The sequence below is a fragment of the Candoia aspera genome, chromosome 2 (assembly GCF_035149785.1).
Source record: "Candoia aspera isolate rCanAsp1 chromosome 2, rCanAsp1.hap2, whole genome shotgun sequence".
Lineage (NCBI taxonomy): Eukaryota > Metazoa > Chordata > Lepidosauria > Squamata > Boidae > Candoia > Candoia aspera.
Genome location: NC_086154.1, coordinates 96764178 through 96786807, shown reverse-complemented (window position 1 = coordinate 96786807; position 22630 = coordinate 96764178). Strand labels below are relative to the sequence as shown.

The 22630-nt window shown below is 38.3% G+C and overlaps 1 protein-coding gene across 2 annotated transcripts; it reads left to right on the top strand.

Annotated features, from left to right (window-relative positions):
• The first annotated feature begins 835 nt into the window (after positions 1-835).
• Positions 836-20706, top strand: TTC1 (tetratricopeptide repeat domain 1). Of its 2 annotated transcripts, none has more exons than XM_063292476.1 (8): positions 836-937; positions 2275-2581; positions 7522-7582; positions 14139-14251; positions 15179-15215; positions 16049-16197; positions 17585-17639; positions 20136-20706. In XM_063292476.1, exons 2-8 carry the CDS (start codon positions 2282-2284, stop codon positions 20270-20272), a joined length of 852 nt encoding a protein of 283 aa, XP_063148546.1. In that variant the 5' UTR covers positions 836-937; positions 2275-2281; the 3' UTR covers positions 20273-20706. The 2 variants fall into 2 exon arrangements, with proteins under 2 accessions (XP_063148546.1, XP_063148547.1); XM_063292477.1 differs by having other exon boundaries at positions 909-1019.
• Positions 20707-22630: the final 1924 nt, after the last annotated feature.

Sequence of the window (22630 nt, the reverse complement as noted above, 5' to 3'; positions counted from 1 at the left end):
GATCCTTAGTTAAGCTGTTCCTGAGATCAGCCAAAGTCAGCTAAGTGCAGCCACCTGCTGTGACCTAATAGATTAAGATTTACCTGTGAGAAGGAAGTTTCTGGGTGGCCTTCTAAAAACATTTCTTATATTAACATTGCTTTTCAGTCAGCCAGTGCAATCCACCCAAACGTTTGATCTGGACAGTGTGCTGACTATTGTTTTATCTCAGGCCACCATTGTGAAGCTATTCCTAAAGCAGGAAGGCAGGCCCACATGCAAAGCAGCCGGAAACTCAGTCGCCTGGTTTGTATTTCCAGCCAAGTTAATTGTTTCACTATAGAAAAGGCAACACGCGCGTCAAAAGCTGGTTGTGAAGATTCTCTTAGTAAATGACTGCGGGGAAAGACACTCTACATACGCTCAGAAGTACAAAAACCCAGCTGCCAAGCTCCTTAACAGATGTTGCTCTGAATTCCTGCCTGCCGCGCAGTTACGTGAGAACCGAGGAAACTTCAGGGAAACGAAAGAGAAAAAAGCAACAAAGCTCAGCCCCCGCTTCATGGGTTTCGCCTGAATGACCCTGGTCTGGACAGAGCAGTCATTGTTGGGATCATTCCTTATTGATCCACTGCTCCCTCATTAACCTTAATATAGGACGCAACAATATAAAGAAATTAGATCAAGAACATTTGTAAAATCGCCCCATATATAAAAAAATGCTTCGCTTTCTGCTCCTGTTTTTAACATCCCGCCTCGTCTGCGGCAATTGGCTCCTCCCTACGATTTGCATATGACGTCACGTCGTCCCCTTCGTCCGAAGAAGTCCGACTGGAGCTTTCGGCGCCGCCCGGCGATTTACGTATTAATTGCCTTGGCCGGGAAACCGGAAGTGGCGTGTTTGTGGGAGACCTGCTTGCAGGAAGAAGTTAGCGTGAAGTGAAGTCGGCAGGCTGAGGTTGAGTGGCCTGCTCGTGCGGGAGCGGGGTTGGGGTGGTTCGCTGGAGATCGGGGGTGGTTGGAGCAGAAGGGGGTTGCTGGTGAGGGGAAAAATTAGAGGCCTGGTAGATTCAGGCAAGCAGAAGGGTAGGGAAGGGATCCCAGTCTGGTTTGGAAAAGCGTGGGACCCAGACCAGCTTGCCAGAGATTTCGACGTTCTTGCTGATACGTTTTCCGTCCAGACTGGCATTGGAAAATTCTGGGGGAGCCTCTGGTTCCTGATTTTAAAATGTTCAGGAGTTGTGTTCTGTGCATTTAATAGCACTAATGAAACAGAGTTGGGGCTTTGTTTTTCTTGATTTCCAGTCCCATGGTTTTGTCTTTCGGTTAGGAGATGGTGCAAAGGCGCTGCTCTTCTGTTGTCTACTCTGTGCAGTTTAGGTCGGGCTTGTTGCTTTGGAAATGGAAATTACTGGATTCATATTAGAGAACAGCGTATGTGAGGGGGGGCTAAAAGTGAGCTAGAAGTCTTTGGGGGAGGGGGATCTTGAAGGTATTATATGACTCCATTAAAGAAACATAATTCATTGGTGGAGGACACCCTTTAAATGATAAAACTGCAACAGTTTCAGTTCCTAGTATCTCCAGTACAATAAAGAAAATGGTTTGAAAAGGCCTTGTATCAGACTGCAGAAAACTAGTGGCATTTACAGCATGAGTCAGCATGGTCTAATTTAAGGGCTGTGTTCACACAACTTGCTTACCAGTGATTAACTAAATCATGGTTTATTCAATGATCTCTGTTTTCTGATTTTGCATAACATACTTAATAATGTACTAACAATATGGGTGGGGTTTGCATAAGCTTTGCTAAATAAGGATAAGTGTGGTTCAGGGTATCTTGCAAATATAGCCAATATAGTTCTTTACAGTTTAATATTTTCCTTGAGAGTAGTTGCAGTTAGTGACCATTTCCCATCTGTTGTACAGAGGCAAAATGGATTTAAATTAGTTATTATTAGTTCTTTGGTTATCTTTTTGCCACTTTGAGTGATGTTGAGCAATATAAAGTATCAAAAGTAGTATAATTAGACTTTTTTCAATCTAGAAATATGTATAGATCATTTTATCATTTAACCTGCTCCAAAAGCATGCCTTGAAATAGGTAAGTATTCTTATAGAGTTTTCTAGATGAGGCAAAAACAGATGGTAAACATGTTCTTAGGCATGAATATCAGTTTTTACATAATTATCCATCTATATATATATATTTAAAATATCTTTCTATCTTTATTTAAAGATACTGTGAAGGCTATTGCCTTGTGTAATATTTTTTTTCTTTGTCTTGGATTGCAGGTTCAGCATGGATTCTGAAGATGCTATTGCTCCCGAAAAATTAATTGAGGATTTGAAACTCTCAGAAGACCAGAGCAGTCCAGCATGTAATACATATGTCCCCAGAGTCATTGAAGAAGGTGTGAGTCAGTTGTCTGACTCAGGTAGAGAAGATGATGATCTCTTCCATGATTGTAATGACTCTTTTGAATCAGGAGTGGTAGAAGAGAATCACAACAATGAGACAGGTTCTTCAGAAAATGAAGTGGATCTAGATGAAAAAGAATTGCTAGAACTGGAAAAAAACATGTCAGAGGAAGAAAAAGAGGTATGTTTTAATATAAAGCTGCAACTATTTTTAAATGTTATTTACTATTGCTGTGACTCTAAATATGTTTGCTTGGAAATGACTGCAGTTGTTTGCCAAAAATATTTCTGTATTTCTACTTGGAACGCTAATAAGCCATTAAACATTCCTTGCAGCTCAGTCCAAATTTTCTTTCAAAATGAGTTCCAAATAACTGCATGAGATTGCAGCCTGTCTTCATATTCATTCATTCAGTATTCTCACAGAGCTGCATAGAATCTATTTCCTAGTTCATATGTATAGACATTCAGGTTGCAATCTGTTAGGAAATCTTTTAATATATAACATTTTGGGGATAAATACTGTAACAGCACTCTGATTTCTTTTCCCCCTTTCCCCCTGTTTCATATCTATTGTGTTTGATTGATAAAGGAATCTGCAAAGACATTTCTGGTCCTGCTATGTATAATTTGCAAGCATTGTCATTATTTGCTCATATATTTAAGTGTCCCATGTTAGGTTTTTCTTTTATCACAGTCTTGATTAGTTTTGCTTGCCTTCTGTTTATTTCAGTTCTACGTATTACATTATGTTTTGCTTGTCATTCTCTACATCTGAAAGGGGCAGTGTGCATCATCATTCAGTGTGCTGAATGCAGTATATGTTTTTCTTAGATTTTGAGTGTAAGAGACTCTCATGGACCTTCAAGTCTCAGTGTAGTTTGACTTAATTAATTACAGTTCAAAACAAGAGCTGGATGAAACAGCAGCTTATACTGGTGGTTGGGTTCAGTGTTTTGGTCCATTGTAAAGAAGACTCTTGGAGTGAGAATAGCCTTACTGACAAGAGGTGCTAACCATGATGCCTCCAAGTAGTATGAACTTTTTGTTTGGAGCTTAATTTTCTAGATTCAGGTTTTTTAGCTTTCACTGAGCTTCAAGAATATCCATGTCCATATTAATATTTAAGCATTTTGTTATGCCTCCCATTTAACAGAAGCATTAATATTTCTGTCATACAGCTTTAAATTGCCATTCTGATGGGAGATTATTTTTGTAACTTTTTAATGAAATCCAGTTCATAAAGAGAATCAAAGCACAGGTGAAGCATTGTTCAAAGTTCCTGTGTGCAGATAGAATTGGACTGCTTGTGTGTTTTCCACGAGAGTGAAAAGGATGTGTGATTCAGCAAAATATATACATAAGCATGGAATTTTCCATTTAAGTTTTTCCAGTCAGCACGCAACTTGTGTCTGAGGAGGCTGAAGTCACACGTAAAATATACACAATAAGCAACTCTGTAGAAATTTGCTTTGTCTAATCCTTTTTGTCACTTATTGAGAAGCTGCACAGAACGTTGTAACCTGACTGTGTTGAAACTCCTATTCCTTGGTCTAGAATTCCCCAGCTTGCTTCCTTCCAGATGTGTTAGCTATGCTAGCTGGGAATGATGAGAATTGTAATCTAGTATGTTTGGAGGGTAAGATGTGGAAGATTGTTCTGGGGTTTGTTTAATTTGTATTCATTCTGGATGAATATCAAAGAATGGGTGGGGGGAATACATAATTAATACCACTGAACAAAAATCAATTTTTAATCTTTGAATATCTTCCCTGACTCTTAAATTTTGGCCCTCTCAATATGCATTTTAGCTTAATTTTAATTCATTGGATACTGTATTGTTTGGGGGTGGAATGAAATATTTTTGCTGTTATGCTTCTAAAAGGAAATAATGTTTGAAGCATTGATAAAGCTTGCAGTACTCTGTTAATATTAATGTGCTTGGAAATTCAAATGTATTCATGTAAAAAATCAATATAATTGAATGTTTTTGAAGCAGTCTATTTTTCAAAATGAAAATCAGCCAAGCTATTTGATGTTGTAGATGACTGTTATCTACTGTATGTTTTGGTAGCAGTGTTATACAGTATGTGGGTTGTTTTAGGTGGTTTTGTATTAAAACAGGACCTGAAATGTGTATTACTTGTATCCATTGGTCAGGGTAGACTGTTGCCTTGAAACTGGTTGAGTTCTTGTGATGTCATAGGGCCTGATCAGGGAAGCAGATGTGGGACAGAGCCAAGATTATTAAGGAATGGACCCTGGCTATCATGGATGTAAGGAGAAAAGGACAACGGGGGAGTGAGTGCCAGAGGGACGTTGGGGTAGAGAATATGGCAGATGAATTAGAACGAAAGGGCTACGAAAAGAGTGAGGGACTAGGAGGTGAAGGGAGAGGAAGTTGAGAAACAAACAAAGTTACATGTGTTGGGAACTGTACAACTTCCTTTTGTCAAACCTCTTTCCCAGTCCAACTATTGCTTAAGTGGTAGTTTCATAAATTATTCACTGTAATCTTTATCAAGGCTTGGAGACTGAAAAGTGTATGAGATTGGTAGCAAATAAGGTTTGTTTTTCTACAAATATTGACTTATTCAAAGAGCTAAAAATAAATTTTGTTAGAAACATCAATGACATGTGAACAGTAAAAATTACTTTTTAAAAACCCTTGTTTATATGTATTACGTCATATTTTACACTTTGTGACTAGACTTTGTGGTTAAGGGTTGCAGTTGCAGGAGTAAGTTCAAAAAATGGCGTGCCTCAGGGCTTGAGTCTCTCACTCCTCCTTTTTAATATCTACATGAGACTGCTGGGAGAGATCACCTGGTGGCATGAGGTGTGGTACCCAATTACACATTGCCACCCCTCGCTGGCCAAGCAATACTATCCCAGCACTGGCCAAGTGCCTGGGGGCTGTAACGGTTTGGACGGGGAGGAACTGGCCAACTCAACCCTAGTAAGACACAGTGGCTCTGGGTTTTTGGGCCTCCTGGGTCCAGTGATATGTCATCTGTGACTCTTGCCTGGGTAGCACTTCCCTGGACAGAGTTGGTGAGCAATTTGGGAGTCCACCTGGACTAATGGCTCCTGCTCAAAGAGCAGGTGGCAGCTGTGGCTAGGGAGGCCATTGCACAGATCCATCTTGTGCACCAATTGTAGCCATTCCTGGACCGGGAGGCCTTACAATCACTTATGCCCAGGTCATTTCCTGGTTGGATTATTGCAATGCACTCTACATGGGGCTGCCCTTGAAGACCATCCAGAAACTATAACTAGTGGTGTACAAAGTTCTGGGTGTTCTACTTTTTCCCCATATTACACCACTGTGGCATGAACTGCACTGGCTTCCAATTTCTTTCCAGGTGCAATTCAAAGTGCTGGTTATTACCTTTAAAGCCCTAAAAGGCATGGGACCAGGGTACTTGCAGGACCACCTCTCCCTTTGGGTATCTGCCTGTCTCACCAGGTCAGAAAGGGTGGGCAGGGTCCAGGTCCCTTCCCTTAAATGTTGTGATCTAGCAGGACAGGAAGTGCACCTTTTTTGTAGCTGCCCTGCCCTGTGGAACACCATTCCCCTGGAGATAAAGCAGGCCCCCACCCTCTGTGCCTTCTGAAAGGCCCTGGAGGGCTGGCTTTTCCCACAAGCTTTGGGGGAGGGGGAGGGTAGAGCCCAGCAAGACGTTGTGTGGATGTATAGGAGAGTGCCAGCCCATGGTGCCATGAGTTTTTATTTTATGGTTTGGATTTTTTTGTTATTTTTACTGTTTATTGTGCCATCCAGGGTTGTTGTTACAATACGAGTGGCTAGATAAGTCTTTTTAAATAAATAAAATAAAATAAACAATTGACATTGTATTATTAGATACCAATTGGTTCTTAATGTATGTCCCATGAACTATTTAAACTAAAAAAAATATATAGTTTACCTCTAGACATTTATTTATTTATTTATCAATCAATCAATCAATCAATCAAACTTTATCACCGCCCATCTCCCTCCCAAGGAGGGACTCTGGGCGGTTTACAGTAAAAACAAAATTAAAATTCAGGACAATTAAAATACAATAAATACAATAAAAATAAAAATGTGATGAAATCTAAACGGCTGAGAGTTCTTTATCAGACTGTGAGTGTAATAGGTACATTGAAAATCACTCTAGGGCTCTAGCCATCTCCAGGTGTGGCTGTTCCCCTTCCTGTTCCAAGCCTGCTGGCAAAACCAGGTCTTTAATCTTTTGCAAAAGTCCAGGAGTGAGGGGGCCTGTCTCACCTCTGGGGGAAGGATGTTCCAAAGGGCGGGAGCTACTGCAGAGAAGGCATGCTTCCGAGACCCCGCTAGATGGAATTCTTTTATAGATGGGGCCCATAACATGCCCTCCCTGCATGACCAGATGGGGCGGGTCAATGTAATAGGGATGAGACGGTCCCTCAAATATCCTGGTCCCATGCCATGTAGGGCTTTAAAGGTGATACCCAACACCTTGAATTGGACCCAGAAGCAGACTGGAACCCAGTGCAGCTCACACAACAAAGGTGTTATGTGTGCCAATCTTGGGGCACCAAGAATTACCCGCGTGGCTGCATTTTGGACCAGCTCTAGCTCCCGGATACTCTTCAAGGGTAGCCCCATGTAGAGCGCATTACAGTAGTCTATGTGGGAGATGACCAGGGCATGAATGACTGTTTGGAGGGCCTCTCAGTCCAGGAAAGGGCGCAACTGGCGCACAACACGAAGTTGTGCAAAGGCCCTCCTGGCCACAGCTGCCACCTGCTCCTCGAGCAGGAGTCGTGAGTCCAGGAGGACCCCCAGATTCCGCTCCGGGACTGTCTGGGGCAGTGCAACCCCATCCAGCACTGAAGATATCATTAGAAAATTATTCATTTCCAGAATGTTAAATAATTTGTGGTAGTAGTAGTGGTTGGGAGACTCCATCTAAATTTTTGAAGTATGGTTCCTAAGAAATTTAAAAAATAACCACAAAGTAGGGAGGTAAGATATTAGACAGTAGAAAACTTGGTAGTGGTTGCTATGTGTCATGGATAATTGATTTTAATTTCAAACTGTGCTATCAAATCTTAATTATTGTATTAATTCATTAGCACATATTTTTCTTGTAGAAAAGGAGAAATGAAAGCACAAAATTAAAAGAAGAAGGAAATAAACAGTTTAAAAATGGAGGTAAGCAAATGGCTTCTTATAATATCCAAAATTCTATTACTGTTTGGGCCTCCTAGATGTTGTCTAAAGGCAGATTCTAAGGTATGCAGAATAATTCTTCCATTATCCCAGCTAGTATGGCCCAGATTAATAAGAATCCAACAGATCTGGACATCTGGTAGCACAAGACTAGGAGTCAGTGCAATATAGTAATCAATGAAATCCTCAGGGAATTTATCTAGTCTTTCTTTTAACTGGGTATCTTTGGGATATATCCTCCAGAACTGTTTCATTATAAGATTTTACCATGGTATTTAGAAGTTATCTTTAGATTCTGTCCATTAAGGATTTAGGAATGAAATCTAATATTGTATAAGTGGACTTCTACTTGTGCAGCACACGTTATTTATTCCAAACTTGCCACAGTGGTCCAAAGCAGATTTTGGTTTGGGGTGGGGGATGAAGGAGGATGATATTATCTCCCTGTTGATGAAAACCTTCCTGTGCTGGAAAAAGGCTGCAAGGTTGCTTGCATTTAGATCTTATAATTGTTGGATTCAGTGAGAGCCACTTCTTGATAGAGATAAACATGAGTCTTTTGGCAGCTGTTAAGACTAACACGGTTCCGGGGCATAACCTCTCAATGGTTTCTGCCTTAAAATGACTGAAATGAAGTCCATGGCTGCTTCCTTGTCTTTGTGCCTCAGACTTACGGGTCCCGTGCTTGTGCTGATGGGCAACTTGCTATAACTGAGGTGATTTTGGACAGGAAACATATTATTATTGTACGCGCTCCTGGTTGCTTCTCCCAGCTGTTACAGTAATTACATCTTAAGGAACTTAATCTGTTCTACTTTCTACTTGTTTGCATAGCTGAGGGTTGCTTGCTTAATTAAAAAAAATATCTTAAGTTGGATTGTTGTATTTCTCCATGTTCTGAGGGCTTCTGATATTGAATGATTCATAAGAGTTAATGTCAAAATGCAGACTTTGGGGGTTTGAGCCATCTTGTCATAGCTAAGGTCTATGGGCTGTAGAGCACCTTTTCAAAAGTACTCCCACTGTGCCGGTAAATTATGTCAGCAGGCAAATATTTGTTATAGTTGTAATAGCTGTAATTGTAGTTGCAGTTGTTATTATATGCTGCCAGAAGTCATCAAGAAAGCCCTTAGAAATCATACTTGCAGGCACTCCTTTGGGAATGAGCACCATGACAACAGGCATGATGGACCGTACAACCATTGCCCTTCCTTTGGCTTCCATTGGTTGAAAGCCTCTGCCCTTGGCAGAAAAGTTGGCTGGTTCTTCATGAATATCAACACAGCTACCTTGTGGATGATGTTGAGTTAACCATATTGATCCAGGAATTAATACAGCACAGGTCATTCTGTATAAATGGAATGGTACTGAGAGTCAAAAAGAGAGTCTGCCCTTCTACATGGGAAAAATGGAAAAAAGGCAGCAATGTTATCATCTCCTTTATCTTCACTGGAACATTATCTATATACTACTAAAACTCTTGTGTCTGTTTGTAGCCTTTAACTGGGCAAAACGGTGCATCATAGGTTGACAGTTTTTGAACCAAGTACCTCAAATGGGCCAACTTCTAGAATTTGTCCAAAATTTGGGACCCATGACTCCCGTGGAATTGAAATTGGGCAAATTTTATAAAACATTTTATGACAATACAAAATGTCATAAAATAGTTCCTGTGGTCAACTCCTGATGTTCAACACTGGCTACTTTCAAGGCAGATATATCTCTCCCTCAATTTTTAAGAACTTTCCCAGTACATTAGAAGCTCTGCCATTGTTGAAGGCACTGAGGAATCTGGTAAGGAAATATCTCTGAAATGATGACCCAACAGTCATGGGTTGTCTAGTCTCCTTTAATTCCTTGCAGCAAATTAATTTAATTCCTTTAATTCCTTGCCCAGTCTTGATTCCAGTGCTTCCAAAGTTTCTGGATCCCCTGATAGCAAAGTCTGTTGAACCTTTTCAGGTGGAAGACAGATTAGGCTCACTTTCAGAAATGAACTCTGAGAATTGCCACATCCTTGAGTGCTTGGTTCTAGATATTATTGTTCCTGCAGTTCTTAATAACATGGTGGCATCATGGCTGCTTTCCTTTGTTGAGAGGATCCTTGGAGTGTTTCTCTATCACATGGCTCCTGCTGTTGATCCTAGCATAATACTAGTTTATGGTATCATCTTTCATATTCTTGAGTACAGGATAGATACCTTATGATTTACAGGGATATGGATCGATAGTGGTATGGTCAGTTCTTTTCCAGAGAACAGTGGATAATGCACTCTTCCTACCTAAGTTTCCTTTCTTTGTCTTCCATTTTTGCTATCCTTATATAGAACTAATAGTTACAGTTTCTGATGTCCCCACCATTGCCATGGCCTGGGGTATTTTTGAGGAACTGTCCTATAAGTTGTTGATTCTATTTTAATAAATTAGCAATAGATATTCTCATGATATAAAAACAAGATATTTTTTAGTTGTATAATGTCAATTTTAATATCTACAAATAGTATCCAGGCTTGGCAGCTGCTGGAAATATAGTAAACTGCCTCTAAAGAAATACAAGGGCTATTGCACTTCCACCCAAGTAGAATATATGTTTCCCTCTCTTACATAATATATCTTCCCTTGCATCTTTCTTACAGAACCAAGGTCACTTTAGAAAACATGAATGTGAGAAAAAAGTTTATTGTTCATGTATTGATTTGGAGAGCATATATGATAAAATGAATAGGCTTGAATTGTGGAATGCTTGCACAAATATGGAGTTGAAGATAGGTTGCTGAATGCTGTAGAAATGCTATAGGGTGGAAGCAAAGCATGGATGAGAGTAAATGAAATGTGGTTTAGGGAGTAAGCCAAGATTATATGTTGTCTCCTTGGTTGTTTATGTATTTATGGATGAATAAAGAATGCTTGTGAGAACGTTAGAGGCGTGTTGGACAGAGATACAAATGTGCATGTATTTTTGTATGTAGACAATGCTGAATCGTTGGCTAAGAACCTGACTCATTTGCATCAAGTGCTAGATTAACTCTATGACTCAAGAGGAACTTGGACCTCCAAATTAATGTATCAGAGAGCAAGATGACTGCTTGATAAGCAAAATTGCTAGTTGTACATAAATGATAGAAAAAGAGAGCAATTTACATACTTTGATATACTGTTTACTAAATGTGGGATAATGGATGGAGACATTTTAAGATGTTCAAATGATGGTAGAAAGGCAATGGATAGTAGGTAGCCTGTTGCAAAGAATTAATGCTTGTCAAAAGAAGTGAGAGTTGGGTATGTCAGAAAAAGCACACAGAAGTAAGTGGAATGCAGTGAAAATAAGGTACTGAAAAACTGTGTGGTAAAACAAGAAGAGAGAGTGCCAAGAATTAATGGTGCTGAATAAATGTGGATTGAACATAAAAGTGAGTGTTGGTGGTTTGATCATACAGTATAGAAAGAATGAATGAAATTAAAGAATGAAGAGGTCAAGAGCAAGGGAAGGATCACACAAGTTGCAGTAAGACGGAGTTAATGAGATCCTTACAAAGAGTGAAGTGGGAAGTTTGTGTGTGCGTGTGTGTGTGTGAGCCAACAGCAAAGCTAGTCTGAAATATCAAACCAAGGAAATACTTGATGTTTTCAAACTGTTCACATCCCGTTTTGGTTCCTGAACGGTGCTGTTTTGGCTATATAAGAATTGGCCCTTTGTAAATGAGTCTGTTACTATGGTTGTCCACAATTTTTTCCTGGTTTTGATACTTTCTAAAATCTGTGCTTGGTATAACTATGGCAGGGATAGATTGTCATGAAAAATATCTGTGTGCTTGCTAGAGTCAAAAACGACTCAACGGCATATAATCAATCATAATAATAACTATGAACTATCCTGTAGAGCAGCAACTTTCAAAGTTGGTCTGGGGACCCATGAAGTCAAATAAATAAATATTTTAACATTTCTCAGTTTTAATTTCTAATACAGTACATGTTAATAGATATAACCCACATAAACCAAAGCTCTTTGGAATCCTCAATCATTTTTAAGAATGTAAAGGATCCTGAGACCAAAACGTTTGAGAACCATAGCCACTTAATGAAAATCTGGTATTCCAAAATATCTCACACAAACCTCTGTAAGTAATAGCTGGGTTTTGAAAGAAGACCATAAAACAGCAAGCTCAAAACAGACATTAGAATTGAACATTAAACTGAGAGTAACGTATCATGGGACTTCTGCATAAACATAATATACATGAAAAGCATAGTCATGTAGCAAAATCCAGTGGAAGTGTTTGCGTTAGAACAAGAGCATAACTAGAAAACCATCTCGGCAGTATTTTTTGCAGAGGTGTCCACTCTCTACTTTTGTAAAGAAGATAGAAGAAAGTAGTAAAGGCAATAAGTGTACAATTTTTGAGGAGAAGTAAGTGGAAAGAAAGCTAAAGAGAAGACTCTTAGGGAAAGCGTGATGTTGGATGCATTCTTCGGGAGGGTTTGCAGATGTTCTTCCCTGCAGGAGTACTTTGTCAGAACAGTACCTGCTTCTCTCCAGGTTCTGCAGAGCATTTCAATTTCCTGAGTGTTTTGCTTAGTTAAAGGTAGAAACAAAACCCCTGGAGACCACATGGTTCTTGACAACAGTATGGAAGTAGTTTGGTCTTGATTTCCTTCAGGATGCTTTTTCAGTTACTCAGCCTAACCTTCAGTGCTGGGATTCTCTGATGGTACCTCTGCAAGTACTAATCAGGCCTCGCCCTGCTTAGCTTCCGAGCCCAGATTAATCTAGTCAGCTACAGCCAGATGCCGAGACATGCTTTGCTTACACTTTTAAAAAAAAGTGCTCTTGTGTATTAGTGTCCACCTGAGTTTTTCTCTGGAAAAAGATATATGCCAGCTGAAGCCAGCAAATGAAAATAAACAAACAAACAAACAAACAAAAACCCTTAGTAAAGAGCCAAATGTCTCCTGGCTGAGAAATACCCTCTTAACTAGAAATTGAATTCTCAGTTGCTATCAGATCTTTTCTTTGGCTCCTACTCTAACCCACATTCCTAACTGGCTTTTCCTTTCTGTCTTGGAACACTTTTAGACATGCGCTCTTTGCCAGTCATTCAGAATGGCACGCCCTAGTATTACAGACTCCTTATCAGCTTGATTTGGAGACTATTATATCATGTTACGGCTGCTGCTGAAACTCAGGAAGGAAAATACTTTTTTACGTTTAGTAATAGTAAGACTTCTGTTGATTCTTAATGATTAACACTGGAACTGGGATATATGTTTTATTCAGATAAAGTGGAACATTCTCTTTCCCCCTCTTGATGCCATTTTTCATCCCTTCAGCATATCCCAAAGTCTGAGAGTAGTTTAAAATGACACCTATATTTTTTGTGATTAAAACACACACACACACACACTCCTATCTAATGGCCTTTCAACTCTAATGGATACTCTTACCCCAGTTGGTCCTTTAAATCAAGGTTTTATTGTATGTAGCTTTGCATTTCATCAGTATCTCTTCTTAATCCCATAAACAATTGTCCCAAATCATTCTACAAAGGGAAACAAAACAAAACAAAAGAATTGACAGTTTTAATGCAGATAATACACCCATGCTATGTTTACCATCTCATTGTCGATTAATGCTTGGCTGAGAAAAGCCTAAAGTTGCAGGCTCTATTGGTTCATGTATCAGTAGATGGTGCCGAGCTGTCAATGAACGGTATAATTTACAATTTTAGTAGTTCTGCAGAGATTTGGAACCAGGAGGGTTTGGACCATGAATGGTGGTACTTCTGATCTCTTCCACACATCTGTACAGTTTCAGATATAGGCTGGTTTTTTCCTATTTTTCACAGAAGTATCAAGCAAAAGAAGTGAAAGAAGATATGCAATATTTTAATTGTGTGCATCCTTCATTAGAAAAGTTGCAATTAGAAGACTTTCACTAGTTGTGGGTAGAAATTTCATTCTGGAAGATGTCTATATTCTGCATATTAATATCATTAATAAATATCAATTATTAATATTAGCCAGAATAGTAGAGTCCTAATCTCAGCCAGTGAGTTTGTCCCTTTTGTAATGTCTATAAAGTTATCTTCTACTTAAAACTCCACCAGTTTTGTAAATGCTTGCTTCTGACAAGCTTTTATTAATCTTTAATTGGATTCTGGCTATCTAAATCAAGTGTTAACATAAAAATATATAACCTCAGAAAATCAAAGTTCTATTATGTAGTATTTTCATGTTAGCATGACATTAACATACTGTGTGTTTCCTTGCTCAGGAAGCTCCTTGTATGTAAATGTTTTTCGTAGCTGAAAGATACCATTATCCTGAATCTGAACTATGTTTAAAAGTTATGTGTTGATGCTTTGCTTTTAATTCCAAAAGAAAAAGTACTGTTTTGAACTTGCACTAGGGAAGTATATTGTGTCCCACAAATGAGTCATAACCATATTAGTGTTGTTTTTGTCATATTTCTGCATTGTTTTGTGTTCTCAGAAAAAAATTGTCGCTGAAACAATTTGTTTTTTTTCTGTTCTAACTTCAGAGTATAAAGAAGCAGAAGACTCATACGCAAAAGCCCTGCAGGTCTGTCCAGCCTCTTGTAACACAGACAGATCCATTTTGTATTCAAATAGAGCTGCAGCAAGAATGAAGCAGGTAATGCTGATTTCCAAGACTGTAAAGTGGCAAGTTTTGATAAGACTGATATTTGGTTGTGTCAGAACTTTTACGTGCTATGGGAGGGGGGGCGGGCGGGGGGGAATAACACCAGAAAAAAAGTTGATCTGTTATTTCAGATATCAGTGCAACTGTATTAAATCTGAGCAATTCTGCTGCAGCAGAGTGGTGTGTTGCCAGCATTTGCTAACTGGCCAGCCTTCCTCTGCAGCTGTAGAGTTGTGGGTGAGACTGTCTAAAGCTGAACTGTGATCCCTTGCCATATTCCCACCCTCACTTGAAAGGAATGCTGGGAAAGAGACTTTGCTATAGCAGTGTTTTTCAACCTTGGCAACTTTAAAATGTATGGACTTCCACTCCCAGAATTCCCCAGCCAGTATGCTATAGAAAGGCAAACTTGTCTTCCTGTTGGACATTTTCATGTGGTGGAGGAGGACTGGATGCTGCTAACCTAGTGAATAGGCCTTCTGCCAGCTCATCTCCCCTTCTCCCTGGCATGTTCCCTGAAAAAGGCTGATGGAGGGGTTTGCCTGAAAGGGGGAAGCAGGGATGAGTGTAATGTTTTTTCACTTGACCCAAAGTTGAAAATCCCTGCCCACCATGCAATGAAGGTGGTAATTGATTTTTGCAGTCAAAGCTATTAATTAGGGTTGTATCTTTTATGACCTGGTTTGTTTTATTTTCTAGTAAATGGAAAATTCTTGGGTATCTTGGAATAGGTTAGATTTTGCCTACAGATGCTAAGCATACCTTTCTTAGCCTCTGGTTTCACTGACTTATTGTCCCGTAGTTCTGGATTAAGACGCTGAGCACAATCTTTTTATGCTGTCATATAATCTTTCCCAATCTTTAAGAATGTTAGAAAAATACATTTTACATTAAATGTCAATATTATCTCTTATTTAGGACAAGAAAGAAATGGCTATAAGTGATTGCAGCAAAGGTATTTTCTTCTTTGCTTTTGCTCTTTGTCAGGATATTATTATGTTTATGTTTGGAGACTAGACATGGGAGAGGATACAGGGAATCTGACAGATATCCGATATTATCATCTGTGCTTGCTAGGATGAAGTCTGGTCAGTGGCACTGTAAATTTTCCCTTCCGCCTCCCTCAAATATTTGGTTTATTTTAGAAAGATTTGGTGATTGAAATAAGCAGAAAGCCAAAGAAATACTTCATGATTGATGAAGCTTGTCTCTAAGCTTTCAACTGAGCATAAAACTAGGAAGGTACAGTATATGGAAAATAATTGGGCTAAGTTTATCTGACTTTAAAAGAATAAATGAGGAGGTGGGCAGGTTTAGAGGGATTTGGAAATAGGCTGGATAGAATGGAACAGAGCCAATAACACTGGAACCAGGTTGATTTCCATGACTGTTAACTGAGATCCATGTATCATGCTAAGCTATGGCTTACTGAATAAATAATAATGGGCTGGGTTCACACAGAATATTAAGCCATTAATCTGATAATTTATGAACTACATTGTTGGTTCATACAGCGTGTAAAAATGAAAGCAGACAAACTATTGTTTTCAGTCCTATGAATATAGATTCAGGTTCAATATGATATAGAGTTAGAAATGCTGAGTTCTAACTAGCAAACATGTAAGAAAATATCTTGATACTTATATCTGCTTAGTCTATTTGCTATTTAGCATATCGTGTAATGAAATCAGTGGAGTTGCTAAATAATACTGTGGCATGATTTTACATGATCTTGTAGAAATACTGCAAGTAAAGTGTTTGTATTGTTGCTCTCTTTTTGTTTTTCAGCCCTAGAGTTAAACCCAAACTATATCAAAGCACTGCTGAGGAGGGCAGAACTGTATGAAAAAACAGAAAAGCTAGATGAAGCCTTAGAGGATTACAAAAACCTGTTGGAAAAAGATCCATCGGTATATCAAGCAAGGGAAGCTTGCATGGTAAACTAATTTTTGTAATGAAGGAGATGATTATAGTAATACCTGTAAAGCAGAGAACTTTTCTGGATACTGGTAAAAGATGCCAGTCTAAGAAGCATGATCCAAAGGAGTGGGGAGTGAAGAGAAGGACAGGCACTGAAACAATAACCCTGATTTCAAGTTGAAGGATCAGTTATAAGAGATGAGGGAAGATCATTCTAACAACAAGCTTCTTGAATTGAAGCTTCTATTTCAGTTGTGGGCAAACACAACTTTGGAATTAAAGGAGGGCAGCTGCCCTGATTGGCTGTGATTGTCTGCAGATTTTCTATTATCACTATCTGTTGAGTGGAATGACCAAATCCAGGTGTTCATGATTCTCAGCGAGTGGCAGACCTTTCTATGTACTGAAACAATGCTGTCAATTTAGCTCAGTTTTTGGACTTTTGCAAGCATTGATTATCTATTTTAACACTGTAAAGTTACTGGGGGCAGGGGCAGGTGATCAACAAAAGTATTCTGCATTTGCCATAAGGCTAGCATGTTGTACTGTAATTCTATAGCACATATATCTCATATCATTTATACCTTAATATTTAGTTTCTTTCATTGTTCTGGTGGAAGTAGATGTTTTGCCCTTTTAACAGATATGGAATGGAGGACACAGATGTGGTTCAGTCTTTAAGTGTGGGAAAAATCTACTGTGGAGGAACAAAAGGCCTTGTTGATTAATGCAGTGTTCTTTTGGGGGGCTTTTTGAAGAGCATTTACTTTCACATTCTTCAGAACAGAAGATAAAACCGTAGGCCTTTGGTCCCTTCCACAATAATTTGCTTTTTAATGTTAGCAATGTGTGGTCCTAATAGCTACTTTTAAAGGGGGCGTGAGGAGAGCTGTCTAAAATATGGAAACATCACAAAATCAGGATGTTCTTATGGGGGAACATCTTCATATATTTCCTGTATATTACACATTGGAAGATGTTAAAGATGTTACTTTCCTTTATGTAACATCTTTAACACTTAGCTGTAGGCTTTTAAACAAATGGCTTTGAAGTTTTTTAAATGCAGGTATGAAGGGACTGTCTATGGATATGACTTGAAAGAAAATCTAAGTCTGTAGTTATATGATGGACACCTCTTGGATTAAGAGACCCAAGAATGCATCCACTGAGCTATTTCTCTGTCTTAGGTGGGAGCAGAATTGCTCTTTGATTGGGGTGCATGGGTCTCTAATATCAGATAATGGCCTGAGTTATATGTGAACTAAAAGCAAGTACTGACAGTAATTTTGTCCTCCTGATCTTTCATCATCAAGTGATATATCAAACTCTGCACGCTGTATAGTTAGTAAATAAAGTTGCTTACTATGTTTGTAGAATTGGTCTTCTGTGTGCTTTTTGTTTTAGAGACTGCCAAAACAAATAGAAGAACGTAATGAAAAACTTAAAGCTGAAATGTTAGGTAAGTAAATTTTGTATATACTTTGCTTATGCTGTATAATGGTTTCTGTAGAGGTATATGTGTAAAACACCATGGTTTTCTTAAACTGCCTTTTTTGTAGAATTTGCAGAATTCCATACTACTACAGACTTGTTTCAGAGTCTCCCATCTTTCAAAAAAGGAGGGTTTATGTATATGTATAGGTATCTTGTCAGATCAGTAAGGAAAAAACTGTCTGTACTGGGTCACCCTGATCTCTATGGGAACAAGAATAGAAGCACCCCCACTACTGCAGCAGGTTATTCATTTTGGAAGTGAGAAATAAGCTTTTGTGTAAAAGCAAATGGCAAGTTGCTTCTGCCAGGAGATCTGCAGCTTAAATTAATTCTGAAGATGGGAATTATAGACTGGATGCAGAGGCTAGTTGCATGTTTGTTGTAGGTTATATGTAGCATTTGGGTACAAAGACAATTGTTTTTATCTTCAACGAGCCAGTTCTTTTGTGGTGGTATACTTTATTTTATTTATTTATTTATCAAATTTTTAACACCGCCCATCTCCCCCCACAAGGTGGACTCTGGGTGGTTTACAACAAAACAAAATTTAAAATTCAATGTCCATATAAATACAATGAATATAAATATATAAATATAAATAGACAATAAAATATAATATGTAATAAAATCCTGATGGCTAAGGTAGTATCTCAGTTCGTGAGTGCAAAAAGGCCCTTCTAGGGCGCTATACTTGATATTGTTATGTTCCTTAGAAAATGATGATAAATAAAACTTGTATGCTGCCTGACTCTCAGCAACATCCAATATTGAATATGCATCTAGAGGAAAATTTTAACAACCTTGAAGAGAGATTTAATGTTCTGAGGATTCATGGCCCCCTAACCAATTATTCTGTACAGTTTGGTTTAATTCACTTTTTACATAGTGTATCATCCCAAATTATCTTTTGGCTTTTCTGATAAAATTAGTGTAATATTTCTTTCTGCTCTGTGTTTGGCCAGGAGCCTTTGAGTTTCACCTAGAGCTTAGGAACTCTTGCATATTCTGAATAAGAAGACAAAAGCCTCCCTTGCTGATGGAGGAGATGAAAAAGCACAAATGAAATTCTGCCCTGCCCCTCTCCCGCCTCTTTCATGCTGCTATTAAATTTTGGTGAAAAACCTAATGGCCGTTGTGGAGTTGGAGGCATGCAGGGTGCATGTGCATGTGTATGAAGAGACAGAGAAGGGGGACTTCTAGCCCTTTGCTGCTGCTGCTGCTGCTGCTGCTATTATTATTATTTTTTAGATTTATCATAGCCACCCACTCTTCTCAAAAGACTCTGGGAAGTGCAAAAGGTCATTTCACTCTGGAGTACCTGTAGGGAGTAGATAATAGCTGTTGAAAGGTCAATGAATGGAAACACATCCAATTCCTTTCCATGCCCAATTCCTTTTCATCAGAATCTAGCTTTTGCTTCAGTATTTGCAGCCCTTCAGAAGGGATGGGTGTCTGTCCGAATATAATGCTGAATCTTACAGCGCTACACACAGTTGTTCAAGGTGTTTGTGAATGGTTCGAAACCAGATAGAACAACGTTTTTGTCCGAAATTGAAAACATACTGGTAGTGATGTTGTAATTTTAGCTGGATTTTACTTAAAAAAATGTTCTTATGGTTAAATAATAGTGAAACTGTTATTTAAAGTATTATTTTCCAAAACAATAGACAGAGTTTTGTGCTAGGTCTGTGCTTGTCTACAATCATTTAGTCTTACTCTTTGTGGGTAGCTGATGTCAGTTTATACAAACTTGAATTGTTTGTTTTGGGCAAAGAAGGCTTACCCAGCTCAGACTTTGCCCTCTTATCTTTCATCCGCATGCTTGGTTTTGTTTTAGTTCCTCATGGTCTTAATGCAGGCTTAATTTGGGCTGCTCCCAGTTTCAATTCTTCATGTACTTTGTAATGTCTAATTGCAGTACTATTTTGGAGGATAGCATGGGCTCTTTCCCCCCCTTTTAAAAAAAAGGTAACAAAGGAATTCTAGAATTGCCGATAAACAGATTAGCTGTAAATAACTGGAGTAAAAAGGCAAGTTGCTATTTGCAAACAGAGTCTTTCAGTCTGAAAACAGGTGTTCTGTTTACTACTGATCTGTTGAGGCCTTCATGTCAAAAACCTGCTATGGGCCTTTCAAACCCCACAGGAGTTATACTAGTGCAGCTGTAAATTCAAAGGGGAAAAACTGCATGTAATGCATAATGGTGGGGCAGATTTCAGACATGCAGCATCTTTTCCATTGGAGTCTGTTTTAAATGACCATCTACTGTTGGAGGTGGATGATATAAAGAATATCATCCTGCTTATGTTGGCATTTCTTGAATAGAGTTCTTATAGCCCTTTTAAGACTTTCTCGTTCTATATCATATCAGTGCTATAAGACACTCCTTCCATTACTGTGATCCTGCATAATTTTTAAAATGTAGTTGGAGATATATATTTTTCATGTATATGCATTGCAGGCAAGCTGAAGGATCTTGGGAACCTGGTTCTCCGTCCCTTTGGCCTATCAACAGAGAACTTCCAAGTGAAGCAAGATTCTTCAACTGGATCGTATTCTATCAACTTTGTTCAAAATCCAAATAATAACAACCGATAACACGAGCGCAGACTGCATGTGGCAAAATGTTGGGCTTTGAAGCTTAATGGTGATGTGGTTTCAGCGAATGCAAAAAGGATGAGTAAACATTTAATGCATAACACCATTCTTTAAAATGAGAGGATTTGAACTGAGACCCATGCATTTAGTGTGTGTGTGTGTGTGAGATTCTTTCAAAAGAGGTGGGCAGAAGAGGACAGTTACCTGATCTTTGCAGTGATGTTTTATGCACTTTGGGTACTCTACATCTTCCTTTCGAGGAGGGGTGGGGTTTAGCTTTGCAAATTAGAAAAATTTCAGTGCGCGTAAACCTTTAGCCATAGTACACTCATTTCATCATTTGTGAAATGTGGAGGTCTTTTTGAAGGATACAGAAGTGTTTCTCTATTCAGAGAATATACTTTTACCTTATGGATAATAAATCATTAATGGTACTGGTGCCTGCATTTTGTTGCCTTTTTATTCAAAGTAGCCTTTTCAGTGTTTGATAAATGTTGCATAATAGCATGAATTCATTTAGATGAGGAAGGTGATTATTAGCACCTGCATATTCTTCATTGGGTACTCCAAGCGCTCCCCATGTGATTTTATGCCAATTTTTTTTAGAAGACACATTAATAGACTTTTAAACACATCTATTTTATTTTTTTGAAAATCCAAAAAATTAGGGGGCATCTGATAAAACAATTCCAGCTCTTGATCACCAGAAATGTGTGTAATTTATTTGCAACTTTCTCTGGTTGTAAAGAAAGCTTCTTATCCCTGACTTAGACATGCCTTCCAAGCCTTTGTGCTTTATCAGATTGGTCTCAGCAAAATGTATCTTTTTCTGCAGAAGATATATATAGGCAGCTTGTTGTAATCTCTGTCAGTATCATTAAAAAGCGTATTAAACTGTTTAAATGTGCTTTTATTGTATTTGGTTTCGCCTTTAAGTAATGGAATACAATTGTATAATTTGGACCAAGCACCATTATTAGCTAAGTGTTCAAACATTGTTACTACACAGCCTTCTTTTCAGTGAATTCTAGATAGACTTGATTAAAAAAAAAGAAAATACTGTATATTCATTTCTTCCTATATCAGTTCCTGCACTTGTTTGTCAATTCATGGATTTTTAAATCTGAAAGAAATGATTTGGCTATCATATAAGGTAAACAACTATTTAGCCATTTTTGATCAGATTGTATGTTTCATTGAATCCTTAAGTGAAACTGACTGAAATTCTACATGGTAAAACATCTTTTTGCAAATTTGAATGCATACTTAGTATTTATGTTACAGATTCAGAGTAAGGAAACAGTGAATATGGCAGATGCAAACATTTTGACATCCTTTCTGTTAGTACCTTGTAACATCTTTGACAGGAATAACAGCTTCCAAATCGTTCCTGTAGCTAACTAAGAGTCTTTCTATTCCTGCTTTTGGAATTTTTTTATTTTTCTTTGCAGAACTCTTAGTTCAAAAGATTATTGAATCTTCTTCCACACACTGCTTATTTGAGATCTCCCCACAGATTTTTAATAGTATTAATGTCTGGGAATTGTAGGCCATTCTAAAATGTTTATTTTTCTTTCTAATAAATACTTCATGGTTCACAGAGTTGCTTATACAACAGTGATTTGCATGGAAGAGTTTGCAGAAGGAAACCTTTTCCTTAACCTCATCTCAAAAGTAATTGTCTAAAGTATGCAAGAGAAATCCTTGATAAGCCTGAAACATTTTAGAAAAAAGTGTTTTGCGCTGATGAAAGAAAAATTATTTGGCCACAGCCACACAAGATGTATTTGGAGAAAAAAAGAGGTGAAACATTTGAAGAAAAGAAAATACCTTTCTCAATGTTAAGCACAGGGGGCTTTGGGATTATGTGGCAGCCACTGGCAGAGGAAACATTTTGTGGGTGGAAGAATGAATGGATGAAACCAAATATTAAGATACCTAAAAACTAATGTCCATAGTTAGTGAAAGAATTGAATTTGAAAAGAAGCTGAAAAATCACCTGTAACCGTCTCCAGACTTGAAAATGGAACATCTGTGAGATCTCAACTTGAAGTGCATACAGGGAGACCTAAGAAGTATTTTCAGCTACAAGCTGCAAGCAAGAGTGGGAAAAAATGTCAAAAGCTAGAATAGAAAGACTATTAGCTGTCTACAGAAGCATATGGAAGTTATTTCTGCCAAAGGAGGGGTCTTAAAATAAGACTTTGGCACTTGCTACATTCACTGTTACCTTATTTTGAATCTGGAAACAACCTTCAAATTTATGGAAAGATAATACAGTACGTTTAACTTTACCATGTAGAGGTTGTGTTAACTTCTATTCATACAGGGATTCATTGAAACATACATTTCGATTAG